Source organism: Primulina huaijiensis, chromosome 18 (assembly GCF_012295235.1).
Source record: "Primulina huaijiensis isolate GDHJ02 chromosome 18, ASM1229523v2, whole genome shotgun sequence".
Lineage (NCBI taxonomy): Eukaryota > Viridiplantae > Streptophyta > Magnoliopsida > Lamiales > Gesneriaceae > Primulina > Primulina huaijiensis.
Window position 1 is genome coordinate 994,258 of NC_133323.1, and position 19,842 is coordinate 1,014,099.

The 19,842-nt window shown below is 35.2% G+C and overlaps 4 protein-coding genes and 1 long non-coding RNA gene across 7 annotated transcripts; 3 read left to right on the plus strand and 2 right to left on the minus strand.

Moving 5' to 3' along the window:
* The first annotated feature begins 190 nt into the window (after positions 1 to 190).
* LOC140964927 (protein C2-DOMAIN ABA-RELATED 4-like) lies at positions 191 to 1,329 on the plus strand. Its single transcript, XM_073424916.1, has 3 exons — positions 191 to 424; positions 584 to 679; positions 966 to 1,329. Exons 1-3 carry the CDS (start codon positions 314 to 316, stop codon positions 1,254 to 1,256), a joined length of 498 nt encoding a protein of 165 aa, XP_073281017.1. The 5' UTR covers positions 191 to 313; the 3' UTR covers positions 1,257 to 1,329.
* A 4,314-nt stretch (positions 1,330 to 5,643) lies between these two features.
* Positions 5,644 to 7,237, plus strand: LOC140964020 (transcription factor MYB114-like). The gene is made up of 3 exons (XM_073423505.1): positions 5,644 to 5,862; positions 6,242 to 6,371; positions 6,600 to 7,237. Exons 1-3 carry the CDS (start codon positions 5,739 to 5,741, stop codon positions 7,030 to 7,032), a joined length of 687 nt encoding a protein of 228 aa, XP_073279606.1. The 5' UTR covers positions 5,644 to 5,738; the 3' UTR covers positions 7,033 to 7,237.
* Positions 7,238 to 8,102: 865 nt separating this feature from the next.
* Positions 8,103 to 11,689, plus strand: LOC140964021 (uncharacterized). 3 transcript variants are annotated; one of them, XR_012172803.1, is made up of 4 exons: positions 8,103 to 8,783; positions 10,286 to 10,921; positions 11,011 to 11,149; positions 11,321 to 11,689. It is a non-coding gene; the product is annotated as an uncharacterized lncRNA (long non-coding RNA). The 3 variants fall into 3 exon arrangements; XR_012172804.1 differs by lacking the exon at positions 8,103 to 8,783 and adding an exon at positions 9,646 to 9,817 and having other exon boundaries at positions 10,280 to 10,921; XR_012172802.1 differs by lacking the exon at positions 8,103 to 8,783 and adding an exon at positions 9,648 to 9,817 and having other exon boundaries at positions 10,276 to 10,921.
* Positions 11,690 to 12,024: 335 nt separating this feature from the next.
* LOC140963871 (probable serine/threonine-protein kinase PBL7) lies at positions 12,025 to 14,701 on the minus strand. The gene is made up of 7 exons (XM_073423343.1): positions 14,428 to 14,701; positions 13,838 to 14,306; positions 13,497 to 13,754; positions 13,214 to 13,386; positions 13,010 to 13,089; positions 12,783 to 12,930; positions 12,025 to 12,684 (listed from the first exon to the last, which is right to left on the minus strand). The coding sequence occupies exons 2-7, from the start codon at positions 14,214 to 14,216 to the stop codon at positions 12,337 to 12,339; spliced, it is 1,386 nt and encodes a 461-aa protein (XP_073279444.1). The 5' UTR covers positions 14,217 to 14,306; positions 14,428 to 14,701; the 3' UTR covers positions 12,025 to 12,336.
* A 2,079-nt stretch (positions 14,702 to 16,780) lies between these two features.
* LOC140965084 (pentatricopeptide repeat-containing protein At3g61360-like) lies at positions 16,781 to 18,578 on the minus strand. The gene has a single exon (XM_073425134.1). The coding sequence runs from the start codon at positions 18,456 to 18,458 to the stop codon at positions 16,908 to 16,910; it is 1,551 nt and encodes a 516-aa protein (XP_073281235.1). The 5' UTR covers positions 18,459 to 18,578; the 3' UTR covers positions 16,781 to 16,907.
* Between the last annotated feature and the right edge of the window lie 1,264 nt (positions 18,579 to 19,842).

Below are 19,842 nucleotides of genomic sequence, written 5' to 3' on the forward strand. Positions count from 1 at the left end.
ATATCACGGTACGATTTGGACAGATTTTTCTTTAAATTCAAATAAAAATTTCCATATATGTTTTGTTTGAAATATACTACATTTTTTAATTACGGGTTTTTAAAAAAAAAATGTAAAATCTGAGTATCATGATGAAGAAAGATGTTGGTCATACTCATCAGTGTATATATTCTCTCCCTTTTACGCGCAAAGTCATAAATTGTTTGTAATAATTAAAGAGAATTTTGACATTCTCTAGGTTGCTCATGTGTTAGTCAGCTTGTTCTTGTTTCCCTAAATTAAGGGCAAAAAAAAAAAAAACAAATTGGGTTTAATGGAAAAATTGTTGGGCTTGCTAAGGATTACTGTAATAAAAGGGATAAACCTCGCTAAAAGAGATGCCAGAAGCAGCGATCCGTACGTGATTATTAGGATGGGCAAGCAGGTACGGTTGTACAGGTTTTGAAATGTTTCCGGTGGATGGCATTAAATCTTCATATGCATATGTATATTAATTCCGATTCATTTTCTCTCTCCCTTTGTGCAAAATCTTGAAGGCAAAAATACTGATTTTGTGCATTGTATTGTTATCGATTATGATCAGAAACTAAAGACCCGTGTGGTGAAAAAGAATGTCAATCCTGAATGGAACGAAGAATTAACACTATCCATCGAAGATCCAAATATTCCAATCAAACTGGTACTATCTTCTTAAATAACATGGATCGTAACATACTGATAATTACATTTTCTCTATCTATCCTATATATGTACATACAAAAGCTGCACGTCAAGTCCATATTTTTTTGTCTACAAACTCGAAAACACGATCTTTTTACCTCATTAACTCTGCAGATTTACTCATAAGTTTCCAAACCAAACTTCCAAGGGGCAGCTCATGAGTTTGATCCCACGAATTACAGTCCCCGATTTTATTTTATTAAAAAAACAGATTGAGAATTAAAGTTTTTTTAAACTCATTGCAGCAAGTGTACGATAGAGATACATTCTCCTTTGACGACAAAATGGGGGATGCAGAATTGAGCATCAAAGCCTTTGTGGAAGCTATCAGAATGCGGCTGGAGAGTGTCCCCTGTGGAACCATAATCACAACCATCAAACCAAATAGAGAGAATTGCCTTGTGGAGGAGAGCTCCGTAATATGGGAAAATGGACGAGTTATCCAACATATGTTTCTGAGACTTCGAAACGTCGAGTCTGGCGAAATAGAGCTCAAGTTGAACTGGATCGACATTACTGGCTCCAAAAGTGTTTAGAGTTCGAGTTGTTTTTGTGTGTAAGATCGATACATGCATGGTTTTGAATAAACAATAAGCTCTTGTTGTGTTACACCCTCCTTTATTCTAAAAAAACAATCGAGGGATCGCAGTAATGCTAAATATTGATAGTATAAAATTACTATAATGTAAAATATAAACAAAGAACATAATCGACAAACAAGATGATAAAAAAATATTTGTCACGTCAACATTTCGGTGAAAAATGACTAAATTCAAACAAATGCAAATTAGTGGATGAAGCCAATGAAATGATCGATATCACACTTTTACTAAACTAGGTATTTTGCTAAATTTTTAGTTTTATGTTATACTTTGTAATTTTTTTTTTGATATGATGTTATACTTTGTTTTAGTACGTTATTTCGATCACCCATTGCATAAATTTTGTCCTGCCATATTTATCTATAAGGTACGTACCATGAAGAAAAATCAAGACCTACGTCCATATATCATGCATTAATTTTGTTAGCCAAAATAATTAAATCGAAAATATGAAAACCACGGGTAAAGAAAAGTGAATGACATTAATCTCGTGTATGTAAAGCCAAAGCACCAAACGAAATAAATATATTATCAAAAGTATAAAAGTAGTGTACATAAGAACAAAAAAAACAATAAACCAAATCGAGACCTGTAACAAGTACAGTTTCCTTAATTAAAACAGATTCATCTCATCGGATGTGTGTTTCGAGAATTCAGTCAGATGATTGTTTTCCAGGATACAACGATCATACTTGTAGCGATGCAACACAAATCACCACACTGTCGAACAAAATTAGTACTTGAACTTTACAAGCGTATCACGTAGAACTACAAGCAGCCTACGCAGGATGTAAGCAAGAGAAAAAAAAGTATGAACGGGGGAGAGAGCGAACGTTTTTGTTGGTGTGTTTTTGAGCTTGGCACATCCCCTATTTATATATGCTGATTGCATTCGTATGAAAAGTCATATAAGCACCAACAGCTAGCTAGCCAGATGGAGCACCAATAATCAGATCCAATATTCAACACACTCAAGTCGCGCCCGTACGCTTGCATACAAGTCAAGCATTTTTCAGTGCAAATCGGGCCTTTGATTTGTGCCCTCCCTACGCCGGCCTCGAAAGATCCTTTTGATTAATCATTTTTACACTTACATAAAGTGACTCAATATAACTTTATATACTCCTCTTTTATTTTCTACACGAAGGAAAATTCTATTAACACATACCAATATATATAATCCAATAAATTTTGCGTACCTTTTAATCTTTACTTTAAATTCTTCTCTTCCTTCTTCCACTACAAGAAATTCTGCATACAACAACGCAGATACGACAACGGTTTTTCACAAAAACCGTTGTCTTATGTTTTTATCGAAAACCGTTATCTTTTAGGGATTAAAAACCATTGTCTTTGGGGGGTCAAGATAACAGTTTTTAAAAATCGTTGTCTTTTTGGGATCAAAGACAACGGTTTTTGGGGTCAATGACAACGGTTCTATAAAACCGTTGTCTTTGAGCGTTTTCTTAGTGTCAATGACAACGGTTTCTATGAACCGTACCGTTGTCGATTAGCGTGATTTTTGGACAAACAACAACGGTGTTGGAAAACGTTGCAATATTTAGTGACGGCTTTTAAAATTAGCGACGATTTCGGAATAACCGTCGCTAATTTTAGCGACGGTTTTAAAAAAACCCATCGCATGTTTAAATTTAACAACGGTTTTACAAAACCCGTCGCTAAAATTAGCGATAGTGCTTTGAAACCGTCGCTGATTTTAGCAACGGTTTAAATTTGAACCGTTGCAAAATTAAAACATGCAACTGTTTCTCAATTACCGTCGCAAACTGTCTATAAATATCACCATTTTCGGTTCATTTTCCTCCACAACGCTTAAAATTTTTCTCTCTTACACCATTTTATCACTTCACACAACACTTAAAATTTTCTCACCACTTCACAACGCTTAAAATTTTTCTCTCTTACACCATTTTATTACTTCACACAACACTAAAATTTTTCTCTCTTACACAATTTTATCACTTTCACACAACACGTAAAATTTTTCTAACCACTTCACAACACTTAAATTTTTCTCTCTTACACGATTTTACTACTTCACAACACTTAAATTGATTCCTAACCGTCGCTAAAATTAGCGACGGTCTTGATTGCTATATGTCGCTAATTTTAAATTAAGGACGGTTAAATAAAACGTCGCTAATTTGAACTAGCGACGGTTTATTAATTTTGAATTAGCGACGATTTTGAATAAAACTGTCGCTAATTTTATTAGCGACGGTTTTTAATGTGACCTACCACAACGGATAAAAACCGTTGTCGTTGAACGGACTTTCAACAACACCTTCAGTTACAATAATTTTAAAAAGACTACGACAACGGATAAAATTCGTTGTCGTTTGCCGTTTTTGGTGTAGTGCTCGTATTCCTCGTATCGAAATTCCCAAACAAAGATTCCTAATCATCGAAGAAGAAAAGCAAACACAATGGAGAGCAGTAACCCGAAAGAAAGAAGAGAGGTGCGGAGTAAAGAAGAAGATATGCACTTGAAGAAATGTGTTGACATTTATGGAGAAGAGAGGTGGCATTTAGTTCCTCTCAGAGCAGGTAACTGATCAACTCATCATAACCAAATGTGTTTAGTTCTTTTGTCACGGTGCCCGACTTTGATAACATGTTATCAAATAATGGGGCATAAGCCTCGATATTAATGTTGGGTCCACATGGCGTTAGCTCTCCGGGAAAAAAAGGGCTAAAAGTTACAAAAGCTCAATTTCCAATTTTATCTACTCTGGCCCAAGAGAAGACCATCTCTCGAAAAACATGACAAAATATCTCTTCTGGGTAGGTGTAGGAAAGGGGCGTCTGATCTACCCTTGAGTGTAATTAGAAGGGTTGGAGAAGAGAGAGGGGGGAGCTACGAACCATCGCAATAGCCGTAACAACAACAGGAACGACACCTCTAGGCTTTGTTTTGTTTGAAGCGAATGTCCTCTACTGCCAAGCTAAGATTTCGTTAGGTCTTATATCCTTTCGATCCCTCTCCTGTGTCAGAAGTACTAATGCAGATTTACGTGATGACTTCTGAATTTTTTTTAAAAATTTTTTTCACACGGTTGAAAAACTCTTGACTTTTGTTGTGCTACGTTTGTTGGATTTCATAATTTACAGGGTTAAACAGATATAGAAAGAGTTGCATATTGAGATGGGTAAATTATCCAGTCCAAATATTAAAAGGGGCTATTTTATAGCAGATGAAGTGGATCTTTTGACAAGGCTTCATAAAGTTTTAGGAAACAGGCAATGGTATACCCTACCGGACACACGAGCTTGTGACATTAAAGAAAACATGGTTTCATAGACCGACAAACTTTTGTAATTTTATTATTTTATTTTAAATTGTACAACAACTTGAACTTGTACAACAAAATTCACAGTGGTGTAACAATGTCCTTGACACAGCAGAAACAAACAAGATCAGTAATAGAATGACCCCATTTTTCGATTAAGCCTGAAAAATCACATGACGGAGATGATTGCCCCACTGATCCACCAGATGGTGACGATGGGGGGGACTTTATTCTCCATGGATTTTTGGAAATCATTAGGATTTGATGATGTTTAAATGTGTGAAATTATTTTCATTTAGCTCCGATGACGTGTGAACATGAATTTTTAATGTTGTTTTATTCATATTATTTAATTTTTCACGTCAAAATTCTTTAATTAACCAGGTGGGCAAAAAATTAAATAATAATTTCTTATGGTAAAAAAATAATTATATTTGAAAATTTTTCTTGTTCATGCATGCCTGGAACACACGCAGACACCTTTAATGATAATTTATTTCATCATTCAATTATATTTGAATAACCAACTACATTTACGGCAAATATTTATGTTTTAACTTATAATGCCAAATCGATAGCTTCTACAATCTTCATATCATTCATTACGTCTTAAATTCAGTGTCCCACCAATATCAAAGTTTGAGCCCATCAATTTGACTAATTACTGATACTGATCAGCCAGCGGTCCATCTTCTATGTGCAATATTGGTTTGGCTAGCTTGGTCCCCCTAAGCCCGCGGATCTACTAAGAAGATGACGTATTATCTAAGATATTGTTGTCACGTCAATACTACAACGTCAAACGATTAATAAGATTAAAAAAACAAAAATAAAGAATGTTCAAGTAAAATGTGATTTTCCCAAACTAGTCATTTGGCTAATTTTTTATTTTTATGTTATACTTCGTTTTAGTAATTCATTTCGATCACTCATCACAATTAGCATAATAGTATAAATGACGTACGTCCGGATCGGACCACATAAAGAACTAGGTCCATAATGCATTAAGTTTCGTATCTGTCAACCTTTAAATATTCCCTTGCCTGTGTCGTATTAAACTTCCCAAATAAGGATTCTTAAACATCGTAGAAGAAAAACAAACAAAATGGAGAGCAATAATCCTAAAGGAAAGAAGAGAGGTGCGTGGAGTAAAGAAGAAGATATGCTCTTGAAGAATTGTGTTGAAATATATGGAGAAGGGAGGTGGCATCTAGTTCCTCTCAGAGCAGGTAATCAATCAACTCATCGTAGTAATTAACGTTGTTTATATCGGTATGTATGTCTTTGCTTTTGGTCCTTTAATAAGTCATCGAAGTTTGGATTTTATTCACTTTTAGTTTTTTTTTCCCTGACATGTACGTCTTCAGATAATGCCAACATGAGCCTTGATATTGTTGTTGTGTCCACATGATGTTGGCACTCTTGGGAAAACAGATAGAATTACTTATTAGTTTATAAAATCAAATTTTGAAGATAAAAATAAAAAAACAAATGTCGATTCCATTACAAGTTTTGAAATTTTTCTTTCAAAAATATTTCGAAATGTTGAAGAAAAAAAAAAGAGTCTGATTTTATTGTAATATGTTTGTTTGATATCATAATTTACAGGGTTAAACAGATGTAGGAAGAGTTGCAGATTGAGATGGGTAAATTATTTGTCTCCGAATATTAAAAGGGGTTATTTTACCGCTGATGAGGTGGATCTTTTAACAAGGCTTCATAAGCTTTTAGGAAACAGGTAAGTAAGTTACCCAAAACAAGACACCACCAGCTTTTAACATTACTATAAGGTTTGAGAGTTTGAAATTTGTGGGTTTTTAATGATGAATTCTTATCTCTAAATTTTATTGTTTTAAGAAACAAGTTCTTCTATATTTTTGTCGTTTTGCTTATCATTTCGTAAACATGAAGGATAGAAATACAAGGATTTTATATATCGTTTTTTTGTGTGTTACTTTTAATGAAGATGGTCGTTGATTGCTGGTAGAATTCCGGGACGAACTGCGAACGATGTGAAGAATTTCTGGAACACCCACATCGTGAAGATCTCATCTACTCCGAAAACAAGTAAACTAGTTGAGAAAACAAAAATTGTAAAACCCAAACCTCACAAGCTGTCAAAACTAGACATGTCGAATAACAATAAGCTGCAGCAGCCATTCAACGAAGAGCCACAAAAAAATTCACAATGGTGTAGAAATGTTCTCTACAAAGCAGAAACAAATCAGATAAATGGAACAAGCCCATTTTCGATTCAGAAGGGGTCGTTTTCCGGCGGGGGAACGATTAAAAAATCGCATGCCGGAGGCATTAATTGCCCCACTCAAACAGATGGTGGCGATAGGGTGAGTGAATTCTCTGCGGATTTTTTTAAATTTTTAGAATTTGACGATGTTTAATTGTGTAAAGTTTATCAGTTACCACTTCCGGTACGTAATAGGAATGAAACCGGTTCAAATCCTCGCCTACAAATTATACTACACTTGACGCTTTAGATTTGCCTAGTTGTAATGGATGATGATTACTCAGATATAATTCTTGCACTTCTTTCCTATATTATGGTAAAATAGTATGTACTCCTTGTGGAAGTTTATTCAATATGGATTGTACAATAATAAAAAATTATTGACCACCCCATTAAATTTTTTATTTTATTTATATAAAATACAATAATATGAGTAAAATTATTAAATTCAAAATCGTTGCTCTAAATAAATAGCATAATTATATCATTTTAAATAATGTAATAAATTATATGATCTTTAATTACTCTATTGTCCTTAAAAAAAACTTATATGTAATATTGTCCTTAATTGGATGCCACTTTACCACAACAAATCGATCATCTGATTATTTTCAAAAGTAAATTTTTGCTCGTATCTAATAAAATTTAATTATATATATATCTTACCAAAGACGTGTTCAGGAAGAAGTTGATGGGATATTATTTTATATTGTATTAATCTCTTGATCGAGCACACACAACATGCACGTAGCCTACGTGCATTAATGTTACCTTTCGTATTCATGATTATGATGTTTAAGAACAAAAGTCGTCGGTCGGTGCATATAATCAATCATCTATGTTATAAAAATGAAATATAATATTTTTCAGGAAAAAATGAAATATAGTTTATTTAATGATTCAATGATCTTTGAATAACGTAACCAACTATATGTACAATATACCAATTATAAGTCCAACGGCTAATATTTATGTATATTCATAAAGCAAAATCAATAGTTTCTACAATCTTCATATGATCAATCATTATGTCCCACCAATATTAAAAGCCTCTCTTTCAGAAAGAAAGTAAAAGAAGAAAACTTATTTCAATCAAATAATAATTGTCTCATCTTCTTTATATATATATATATATATATATTTTTTAAATAAAAAAAAACCAATATAATACTATTTTTATCCTTCTTTTACTCTCATTGTTTGGCTTGGCCCCGCATCCGCTGATCTACGAAAACTAGCTAGCTGTATGGCCAGTTTTTTTTACTACTTTATTTCGATCGACCACCTTTCAACGATAAAAAATCAAAAACTAGCTAGCTAGGTCCATCATGCATTAACTTGCGTGCCTGTAATGCTTTAGATTTTAATTTCCCTGCCTCATGATTGCTTGTATTAAAAACCACAGATGAAGGTTTTTCGACGTTGCAGAAGAAAAAGCGAGCAAAGTGGAGCTAGAGCCATATTCGTGAAGAGCAGAAGATATACTCTTGAAGAAATGTGTTGAAACTTATGGAGAAGGGAGGTGCATGGCATGCTTGCAATAATTTACTTATCCTTTCAGTTCGATGAGTCCTATGTTGCCTGCTTGAGTTTCCCCTTCCAAGCCATCGATGTTAACGTCAACAAATAATTTAGCTAGGCCATTGCTCCGAAGAACAAGTTTTTCTTGGTGGATCAGTGAAATTTCTTTCCCGTAATCTATTTTGGAACTTAACATATGGCTCTTCATTCTACTGCTTTGAGCTTCAGCTGTGTCTCTTCGAATTCTCAAGTTTCTGGGCTACCCAATCGGTTATTGGGTTCTTCTTCTCTCCACGGGAGATTCAGTGTCAAAACCAAAGCCTTAGTTTTTTCTACAAAGCCAGCAGCTTCGTTTCCACGATTCAGAATCCAAGGGCAGAAATTGTTTAAGCTCTCATTTTATTGTGGAAACTATGTTTTACATGGAACTGCTAGATTAAATAAAGAAATTTAGAACCAAAAGTTATAGCATTTAAATCAAGAAGACGGGTTTTCAGTTAGCTTAGTTTGGGTTATGCTTGTACATTCCTGATAGGAAAAGCATTTGAAAACTGATGAAGACCGGGTGAATCGGTAAGAGTTTGGTGGACGATTGCACCGGGTCGAGTTGATGAGCTAGAGATGATTACCCGGGCACCTAAACCTGCATTTTCAAGGGAGAAAGAACGTTAATGGCACCGAAGGATTCTCGACGTGATCACTCCGACGCTCAAGTTAGTCAATGATTATACGGAGAATTTTGTAATAAATGTTGCAGGCGATATACAAGTGAATGAGGATCTTTAATGCTAAACCAAGCTGATAATTATAAAAAAAAAGTCAATGATGATATTGTTTTCAGTGTCCAACAACTATTCATGAGAGTATGGCTGCCATTCTTTCTGCTTTCTGCTTTCACTGCTGGGTCTGAGAACTCATGCTTGTTTTGATTGAGTTCGGTTACTTTTTACACGCCAAAAGTATTGATGATAATGATTACCAAGCTAAAGTTTCTCATACATGTGCAGTTGAGTGCGGTGTTTTATCGAGGTAACCCAGCCCGGGAGACTTCATCCAGATTCTGTCTGAAAGCGCACGCTCCCTTTGCCCAGGGAAATGATGCCCCGGGCATCTATCTACCCAGCACCTTACATGATCCTACTGAAAACTTTCCATGATCTGGGCTATACATCTATTATCCCGGGTCATCCATGACCCGGGTTCTTTCAGGGTATCAAAAACAATAATGGGACAGTAGAAAAAGATGATTCGTCAAATCATGTGGTTTGCTTTGGGGAAATGCTGATTGATTTTGTCCCGACCACAAGTGGGTTTCATTAGCTGAAGCACCAGCATTTAAGAAGGCTCCCGGAGGCGTCCCTGCAAATGTTGTGGTCGGCATTGCTCGCCTACGCGGTGCATCGGCATTCATAGGCAAGGTAGTTTAGTCTATATCTTCTACTTGCAATGCAAGTTTATGTAAAAATATACTATGGATGTTACTATCCTAAATTGTTTTCATAGGAAATTGTGGATTGGGTGATTAGATTAAAACGTTCTCACTTCTACATGCTATCCTTTTGAGCTTATGGCTTAACAATAAGACGGCACAGCCGAAAGGGCGATGTGGGAGAGGAATATCATCTAGTCAATGTTGACATTGTGATACATGTTCACTTTAAAAAAAATTCAAATACGGATAGTCGTCTTGATGTTGTGTATAGGTAGCAAGTACGTTGGCTTCTCAAGGGGATTTTATTTGGTAAATGGTCACCAATCATTACGTCTATTTTCCAAATTTGCAAAATAAAACGAATTATATATATGTTGCTAATTTGTCATTTTAAAACCTTGAAATTTGATGTTTGGATATTAATGTCATTTGATTCGTGCTCAGGTAGGTGAAGATGAATTTTGTTACATGCTTGCTGATATTTTGAGGCAAAACAATGTAAATAACGAGGGAATGAGGTTTGATCCAGGTGCTCGAATAGCCTTAGCATTTGTGACACTCAGAAAGGATGGAGAACGTGAATTCATGTTCTATCGTAATCCTAGCGCTGATATGTTGCTTTAAGTTCCAGAACTTGACTTGGAGTTGACGGAAACTCTCCTAAAGTAAATGAGTAAACATTATATAGCAGAATAATGTGTAGATTATAAGAAACAAAAGAAGATATATTTTACTTATTCGCGATGGCTTTTAATATTGATTACCGATGCTTATGTTTTTCAAATTTGACTTGGTTTGTCTCTTAATTTCGAGGGATGTTATTTTCTAAAATAATGGTTTAGCCAATCAAAGACTTAGTTATGGATTCTCACGGATTCTCGGTCCTCATCAGGCCAAAATTTTCCACTCTGGTTCAATAAGTTTAATCACTGAACCTTGTAAATCGGCCCACGTTGTTGCCACAATAGCCGCAAAAGAAGCCGACGTTATCTTGTCATATGATCCAAATTTAAGGCTTCCGTTGTGGCCTTCTGCAGAAAGTGCAAGAGAAGGCATTCTTAGCATATGGAATACAGCTGATATTATTAAGGTTATATATTTGAACCTAATTGTTTTTTAGATTATAAAATTTTCAATGAAAAGTATGGAGTCTTATGTTTGGATTATATAAAACATCAGATAAGTGAGGAAGAGATATGTTTTTTGATAGATGGGGGAAGATCCCTATGATGATAACGTTGTTCGTAAGTTATGTCATCCAAATCTCAGATTATTCCTTGTCACTGAAGGTCAAGAAGGTTGCCGATATTATACAAAGGTGTGCTTTCTATATCGTGATAAATAGTAATAAATTTTCATGAAATGATGTTATAACTTTCGTGTTTAAATTTTAAAATACTAATGGTTAGATTTTGAGCCTAACTTATCATTTTTTCCTTCCAAAATAGACACTGGGTACTTTTCTAGCTTTGTCGTGGATTTTTTTCAGGAGTTGAGTGGAGGAGTGGAGGGTATAAAGGTGGAAAGTGTGGATAGCACCGGCGCTGGAATCTTATCACAACTAGCTGCGGATACCTCATTGCTTCAGGTAACGATAAACCAAAGGCTTCTTATTGCCGGTAGATTTGCCTCAGGTAACGATAAACCAAAGTCTCTGCTCAAGTTGGTTTCGTGAATTTTCTCATTCAAATTTCGATATACCGGTAGTTTTGTTTACATCTCCTGACGTGTCTGCATGAACAATTTCCCCCTACGGTATATTTCCTTGTATTCTGAATTATGAATGAAATTTGATTCAGTTATATATTCATGGAAAAAAGTGTGCAAGAGTGAGTTGGTTCAGAATAAAAGAACTTTACGACTTCTTATTGCCATTTTCCTTTCTTTTTTTCTCGGTAATAATTTGATTACAGTTTTAACCAAAAGTTGAGAGCTTTACCATTTTGACTACGAGGCCACGACTTGTAAGGTTTTATTTCTTGAATAACAGTCTACTCAAATCCCTTTTTTTTTTCCTTAATGTGCTAGTTAAAAATAACTGTAGGTATTATTATATTGTAATCGCACTAATTGATAAATCTCTGACATTTCTGCAATTACAAGGACTCACGCAAGACCATGATGCCTGACACAGGGCACATGCAATCTTGAATCATCTGCACGACGGCATTGCATGCTCGCTAACATGGGATATGAAATAAAACAAACCTCATATAAATAAAATAAAAGAATCCATAGTCGAATCACTACATGTTATTCTGTAATAATCATCGTATCATAATGTGATATATCATGAGTTACGCCCCAAGATTTACTGATTCGCTGACCCTTGTCCTAAATACTTAGTTCGAGCCAGTCCCAGCCCTCGATGTTGGTAAAAACAAATTAAATCGTGCCATTACTCCTCTCAAAGCAAAGATAGAACAATGCAGAAGTATACAATCATCACATGATATCTAACTAAATCAGACTTATTGACCATTTCTTGGCACAAAGTTTCTCATGTCACCGGCAGTGGAAGTGATTATAATCGTCGTCAAATTCGGCTCCTAGCATGGCTAATGAAAAATGATTGCTCATTTCATTCTTCATCCCCTGCATTTGAGAATTAAAATCAGATGCAGTGCTGTTATAACTTGTCAAAACAGCCTTCTTTCTGCTTAAACCAACGGATTTTTTTCCTGTCAGTAATTTGATAATCTCACGCATATCTGGCCTAAGAGATTCCTCATAGGTTATGCAAGCATTCGCAGCTTCAATTATTTGTGCTATCTGATTTGATTGCTCTCTCGTGAAGTTTAATCGTGGATCAAGCAACTTTTCCACCCCTCCTAGCTGCAACAGCGGCTTCGCCTACAAGGATGAAGGGACAGAATTTCCATTCATAAGGTTGTATTTTGCCACACCATACTTGAGTAAAAACCAGGAGCAACAATAGAGCAATGACGTACCCAAGAAACCAAATTTTCTTCTCCCCGTCCTCTTCTTGATTCAATAGGTTTCCGACCAGTTATTAGTTCCAACAGAACGACCCCAAAGGCATAAACATCGGTTTTATCAGATACTTTGCCATGCTGGAAGTATTCAGGAGCCAAGTACCTATAAAATTCGAGAAATATTGGTTCTTGTTTAGAATGGAACTAAGACAAATAATACTTGAAAGTTCTAGATGTCATACCCAAAAGTGCCTTTAACCGTTTTACAAAGGAATGGTACTGAACGCGCTGGAGTCCATGTGGCCAATCCAAAATCGCACAACTGCAGAAATAATCAAGAAAGTTGAAAACTAACAAAAAAATGAATATAAAAAATCTCTGGTGACTAAAGGTACAAATGCGGATTCAAACCAAAAGGCGATCCCAGAAATGGGGTTTTCCCACACCTTTGGCTTCATTTTGGAGGATAGGACGATGTTTGAGGGTTTAATGTCCCTATGAACAACACATCTCTCTGTTCCATTATGCAAATACTCAATCGCCTCTGCAATTCCCACGGCTATCTTATACCTAACAGACCATTGAAGCGCATGACAGCCCTTCCCTCCCGTATTCTTTTCTGCACACAGCATTACATCTTGAATCAACATAAACTTCATAGGACACAACATATGCTAATTCTTCTACAATAAATTCAGGAAATAAAATGCAATCGATTTGAAATTATACCGTGTAAAAATCGCTCCAAGCTTCCACCAGAAACATACTTGTAGACCAAAAACATGCCTTCCTCATCGTCAATGCAAAATCCCAACAGGGAAACAATGTGAGGATTAAGTAAAGAACTAGCTATCATTAATTCCCTACAAAATGTCTTTGATGCCTCCTTGTCTTCTTTATCCAACCGCTTAATGGCGACTGAAGTTCTAAGAAATCCAAGACTTCCTCTAAACACACAGCTCAATGCTCCTTTCCCTAAAACTCGTCCTACCCATACAAAAAATCACACAGAATTGAAAATAACAAATCATTTAGACGCACAATTATTATGGAAAAAACCAATTGAGTACCTTTGGAAAAGTTTCTCGAGGCACGGAGGATGTCAGAGTAGCTGAACCTTATTAAAGAGTGTGACACATGAGAAATACTCCTCTCCAAGGACTCAATTCTTCTCCATTTTAACTCCCTAGTTTTAGAATCAGCCAACATGCCATTATCCAAATTCACCATCAAAACAGTAGCAGAGCAGCTACTATTTACAGGCATTGATTCAAGCTCAATCTGAGAGCATAAACTGAATCTGAAAGAAGAGTGAACCGAGTGTGGCTCCTCTGCACCACAGCCACCAGGCCCAGCCAGCAACCAAGCCTTGTTGTGCTCCGAATTCTTGCTAGAGCTCCGCCGTCTTCGGCGCGGAATGACGCAAGCTAAACCAAAATCCCACATCATTTCTTACCGCAAAGACTCGAACTTCACTTCGTAATCAATTTCACAGTAGTCATGATCCACAATGGGGCTTATAGTCGGTGCAACCCGTAACTGAAAATTCCATTACGGTTTATTTAACAACAATCCAAAAGCAAAAGCACGAAAATCCAGGAACTAAAAGGAGAGACTGAATAAAGCAAAGGTGAAAAGAAAGAAAAAGAAAAGGTGATACCTTTGCTTCAAAGAAGAGGATTGGATATTATAAATTTACTTCTCCAGTGAAAAAGGACGAGTCTTGGAATAATGGCTGCGCATGTGCATAAACAAATTAACTGCAAATTTTATTTATAAAATCAAAAGACCACTGGAAATCTGTAATATCTATGGAGCATTAATGTAATGCTTCGAAAGACACCAGCCCAAATATATGAATTAAATATTCTAGAGACAGGAGAAATGTGAGTGGCGTGAAGAGAAGAAAGCGGGGGGTGGGGGGTCAGATTCTTGGTCGTGTTAGTGAACAAGACAAACTAAACCCACTGCTTTTATGCATAAAATATTTAACGACCATGTCTCTTAAATCAATGTCCAACAATGATTAGTTAGGTGAATTAAACTTGGAATATACAGTATCAAAATCATATAACCCAATTTCCATAATATTTTGGAGTAACAATAATTAAAAAAAAAACCCTACAAAATGCGAATTAGTACTAATAATAATTTGATGAAATAATCAGAAGACTTGGAGAACATGGATGATTGTGATTTGATAGATTGCCTGCAATCGATCCATTCAAGTGAATTCACATAATTTGGACAAGTTTTAATTATTATGATTTTAGGAAAAGGGGGTATTTTAAAGTTAAACGAGGACTTTGGATTATGACTAAAGAATAATTTGATGTACCAAATATTAGCACGAAAATTTAATGATATAGTTTGGTGACCATCCAATTCCATAATTTCTTATCCCTAACAACCATAACCGACAGGCCACATAGGATCTATTTGGTCTTCACCAATTTTGCTTATATTTGTTGGCTAAATTTGGATGTCTTTGTAATGTTTATCAATTATTATATCATAGTTTGTGATTATGTTTTATTACATTCAATTATTATATCATAGTTTGTGATTATGTTTTATTCCATTCAATTATATACAAGTGTTGGGAAGAGGCTGGGTTGCATGCCTTAATCTATTCTGTTGATGTGACTTCTGAATCAGTGGTCGAATGATTGTTCAAGATCCTTGCTGGATAAGCTACAGACACCGTGTGTTGATAAGTTTTCTGGCTATTTGGAAGCAAAGAAATAACAAAATGTGGAACTCTTCCCACGGTTCAGATCGGGATACAGTTGAGGCAGCCTTGAATGTTTTGTACGAGTGGATATCAATAAAGTCCCGGGCGATAGGTAGCAAGCCCCGAGAATAATCTCAAACATGCGTTGTAGCAGATGCTATTGCTTTTATTGGGTGGCGTTCTTAATATGCTTTTGTGTTTGAGTTCAATTTTATTATTTGTCCTTGAAAGTAAAAACGAAAATGATCTCACGAGTCAATTTTGTGAAAAAAATATTCTATTTGAAGCACTAATGAAAAAAATATTATTTTTTATGTCAAAAATATTATTTTTTTATTATAAATATGGACATAGTTGACTAAACTTACTAATAAATACATGTGACCATCTCACAAAAGATCTACCAGTAAGTAAAATAACACGGGGTGAGTATTTTTGGGAAACAAATTTGGCGCATTTTAGATACGAAAATTTGGTTCATGAGATACGCAGCAATAAATATATATTCCTCTTTCTCAAAAAAAAAAAAAAATTCGAATAAATTAAAATCAGAGAATTTATTTCCACACAAAAAAATATTCACAAAATGAAAGTAAGAAAGAATATAATGAGGATATTTTGAGCACAAAATAAGGAAAAATAAACATATTTAAACATCGTTTTCAGCTTAAGAGCAGAGTCCAGTTCGTCTACCAACTGTATAAAAGTGAAAAAACATATAGTGGCCCTCAAGTTAAAAGCCAGAAGATATGATCTTTTCCAATATTTCTCCGATATACCTTAGTCTCCGAATAATTGCAAGAACCAACATAATTACACTTCGAGTAGATAAGTTCCAGTGGAAAATGGATTATTAATCTGAGGTCCAGCCATTAACAAAGCTACCCAATATTTCAAGAAAACAGAGTCGTACAAAATTTGGACAGACGTAAACTTATCAAGAATCATCCCAAGTCACATAATTGCAACGATTATCATATTTGATCACACATCTTGTTTTGACGACCCAAGATTTGACAAGGCTGGACAAATTCCGAATCATAATACTTATTTCGAATAAATCGATTGTGATTAAAAATCAGCAGTGCCTCCATTCTATAAACAAACACATCAAAAATTGGTAATGGTAGGTCAAGGTTACCTTAAATGTAAGTAGAAATATAGATAGCTGCTGAGGCAGTTTTAGCAATTGATATGAACTTATTATGTCATTTAAGTTAAAGGCGAAGTTCCTTCTGCCAAATGAATAAAATAGGTGGATGGAAAGTGTAAGGAGAAAAAAAGCAGCAAGAAATACCATCATTTTCACATTCACGAGAATGTTCTCATATAGGAGAAGAAAAGCACTTAGAGAACACAAATAACCGCATCTAACCAACATCCATTATCAACAAGCTCGTACCTAACTAATGATATTTCCACTTCTGTAAAAGTTCTTCATAAACAAAAGTTTTGCCTACTTTTGATAGACTCTGTTTCAACTTCGTGAGCGTGGCCGAGTTTAACTTGATTCCTCTTTCCATCATGTCCTCAGCACACTTAACCGCCTCTGGAACCCGATTCATATCTCTAAGCCCTGTCACCAACAAATTACCAGTTTCATCCAGATCGGTACTATAAGTATCAGTCATACATCTCCACACCTTAATTCCCATATGGGGATCCCCTCCATCAATATAGGCCTTAACTGCTGCAATACAATCTTGGTGCAGAGGTACAAACTCATTTTTCACCATCTCTTTGAATATTGGGATAGCATTTCTTATCCTCCGGTGCTTGATCGTAAAGTGAAAAATTGAATTGTAAGTTTCCGAATCCGGAAATACCCCATAAAATACCATTTCGCCTAACAATTTTTCAGCCGATTCAAAATCCTTTAGATTACAATACAGCAAGATTAATGATTTATACATTCCAATATCGGGTCGACAAATGTTTTTACCAACCATTTCCTCCCAAATCATTTTGGCCCCTTTCGAGTCACTCTTCCGGACACATTCATCAACAGCAAATTTAAGAAACTTTATTCCTGGATAACAAGCCCTATCCTTCATCGTGTCGAAAATTTTCAATACTTCACGCATCCCGTCAGCACCCTTGAGCAAAGTACACAAGAACGAATCATATGCAGCGATGTTCCTTGGATCCCATCCAATATCAACCACCATGTCGGAGAAAGTTTTCTTAGCTCTACCAACATCACCCTCATTCTCCAAACCCTCCAACAAAATGGCATAAGTTTCTGAATCAAACCTAATCTTGTCCTTCATAACATCAGCATAGTCCTTAGCCATTACAGTTTTCCCCTCCCTCGATATTGCACGCAGCAAGGAATTCAGAGCTGCGACATCCCTAGGCACACCATACTGATCCATGACTTCGAAGCTCAGAATAGCCTCCTGAGCGCGAAGGGAAATAGCATAACTACTAAAAACTGACGCAAAAGTAGATAAAGACAGCAACATTTCTTTCCTCATTGATTTAATAGCATCCCACATCGCATCAAACAAACTATTCTTGCCTAAAATATCCACCACCAAGTTCCAAGAATAAGAGCTGTGCTTATCATTCAGTTGGAAACTGGACCACCTGAAAAATTTAACGGCAGGTCCAGGAAAGCCATAGGACAGTTTAAGCACCTCCTCCACATCCTGTTGAGAAACTCGAATGCCAGTATCTTCAAGAACCCTCTCCGCGGTGCCAGCAGGAGTATTAGCAATAATCTCACACAAGATTTTCACCTTGGGAGGCAAAGTTGAAACTTCAGTGTAAGAAGTGAATTTCAAGCGCTTACCCGGAAAAGGGTGATGGGAATCGTGATGTGAGACGACGTGATTGCTCTCGATTGGGTAGTCAAGGGCTCTGGAAGAACGGTGGGTGTGTTTCTCGCTATGGTTGATCTTTGACGATGAAGAAGAAGAATCTTCATCGAGTGATCTTTTCCTCGCGTTCCTCATGGAATTTTCCAGTAATTGGGAAGAAGAAGAGGTAATTGATGGATAAAGAGTGAAATTTTGGGAATTCGAACGATCATCACAAGCCCTAATTTGGGTAAAATTGCGGGGCTAGCGGGTGAAGACTAGGGTTGTTTCGCGTGCGGTAGGGTGAATCGGGTTGAGCATAAGTATTATTAAAAAATTGTTCAATCCGAACTCAAACTAATCCGAAAACTCTCGACTCGAATCAACCTGAACAATCCGATTTTTAATTTTTTTAAAAAAATTAAATAAAATTCAAAAAAATATATTTTAATTTAAACACATAATAACAAAATCTTCATCATATATATTATTTAAATTTGAAAGTTTAATTGTAGAAAAATAAAGTATATTTACTAAATCAAATAAACAATTGTTTAAAAAAAATAATATTCAAAATAAATATTAAATTATGAAAATTTATGATATAAATATATAATAAATATTTTTTCAGACATATAATTTATAAAAATGTAGGCAATATTTATTAATTATATTGTTTAAAAAAATTAAAATTTTCAGGTCCGGGTTGACCCAAACCCAACCCAACCCGATCATTTTTTTCAGGTCAGCTATCGGGTCCAATCCGATCTGACCCGAATCCAAAAACCTCAAAATTAAATTTGATTTTTTTCGGGGTGAATCGTGTCAGGTTGATAAGTCGTGTCTGAATTTGACATCTTAATGATGACCATGTACTGTGCGTTGCGCCTTGGCAACTTATCACATACCAGTGAAGAAAATGGCTTTCGAAGCCAATCTCATACCGTGCATCGGTCTCAAATATGTTAGATTTTTTTTATTCCAATTATATAATTCAATTTTCGTATTTAGTATTATTTTTAATTTAATTACTAAAACAGTAATTGAATAAAAGAAAATTGAAATTTACTTTTCCAACCGATAATTGATATCTTATTAGGTGGGTTTTTTTTATAATAAGTTAATATTTACACTCTATTTTGTGTTATCTACATTTTACTTCGTGTGTAAAATATGTGTCAAATTTATTCATAAATAAAATGAAAATAACAAAAAAAAATGTAAATGTCAATTTTTTTTAATATCATATGGGAATGGTCTATATTTAAGAAGGCGTGAATATCCTAAGTGCATTTAAATGCAAGATGGTTTCTCAGTTTTCTCTGCTTATGATTTATATATACTAGTAAAAGATGCACATGAATTGTATGTATTATTATTTTTAATTTAATCAAATAATACTAAAAAATAACACGAAATTATTTTCAATTTAGTAGAGTTGTTCGATTTAAAAGGGAAGTTTTGTTTAAATTTTTTCCTATGTAAAATATAGAGTGATTTCGGGAGGTTTTTAGTAAGATAAGAAGGATAATTATGAAAT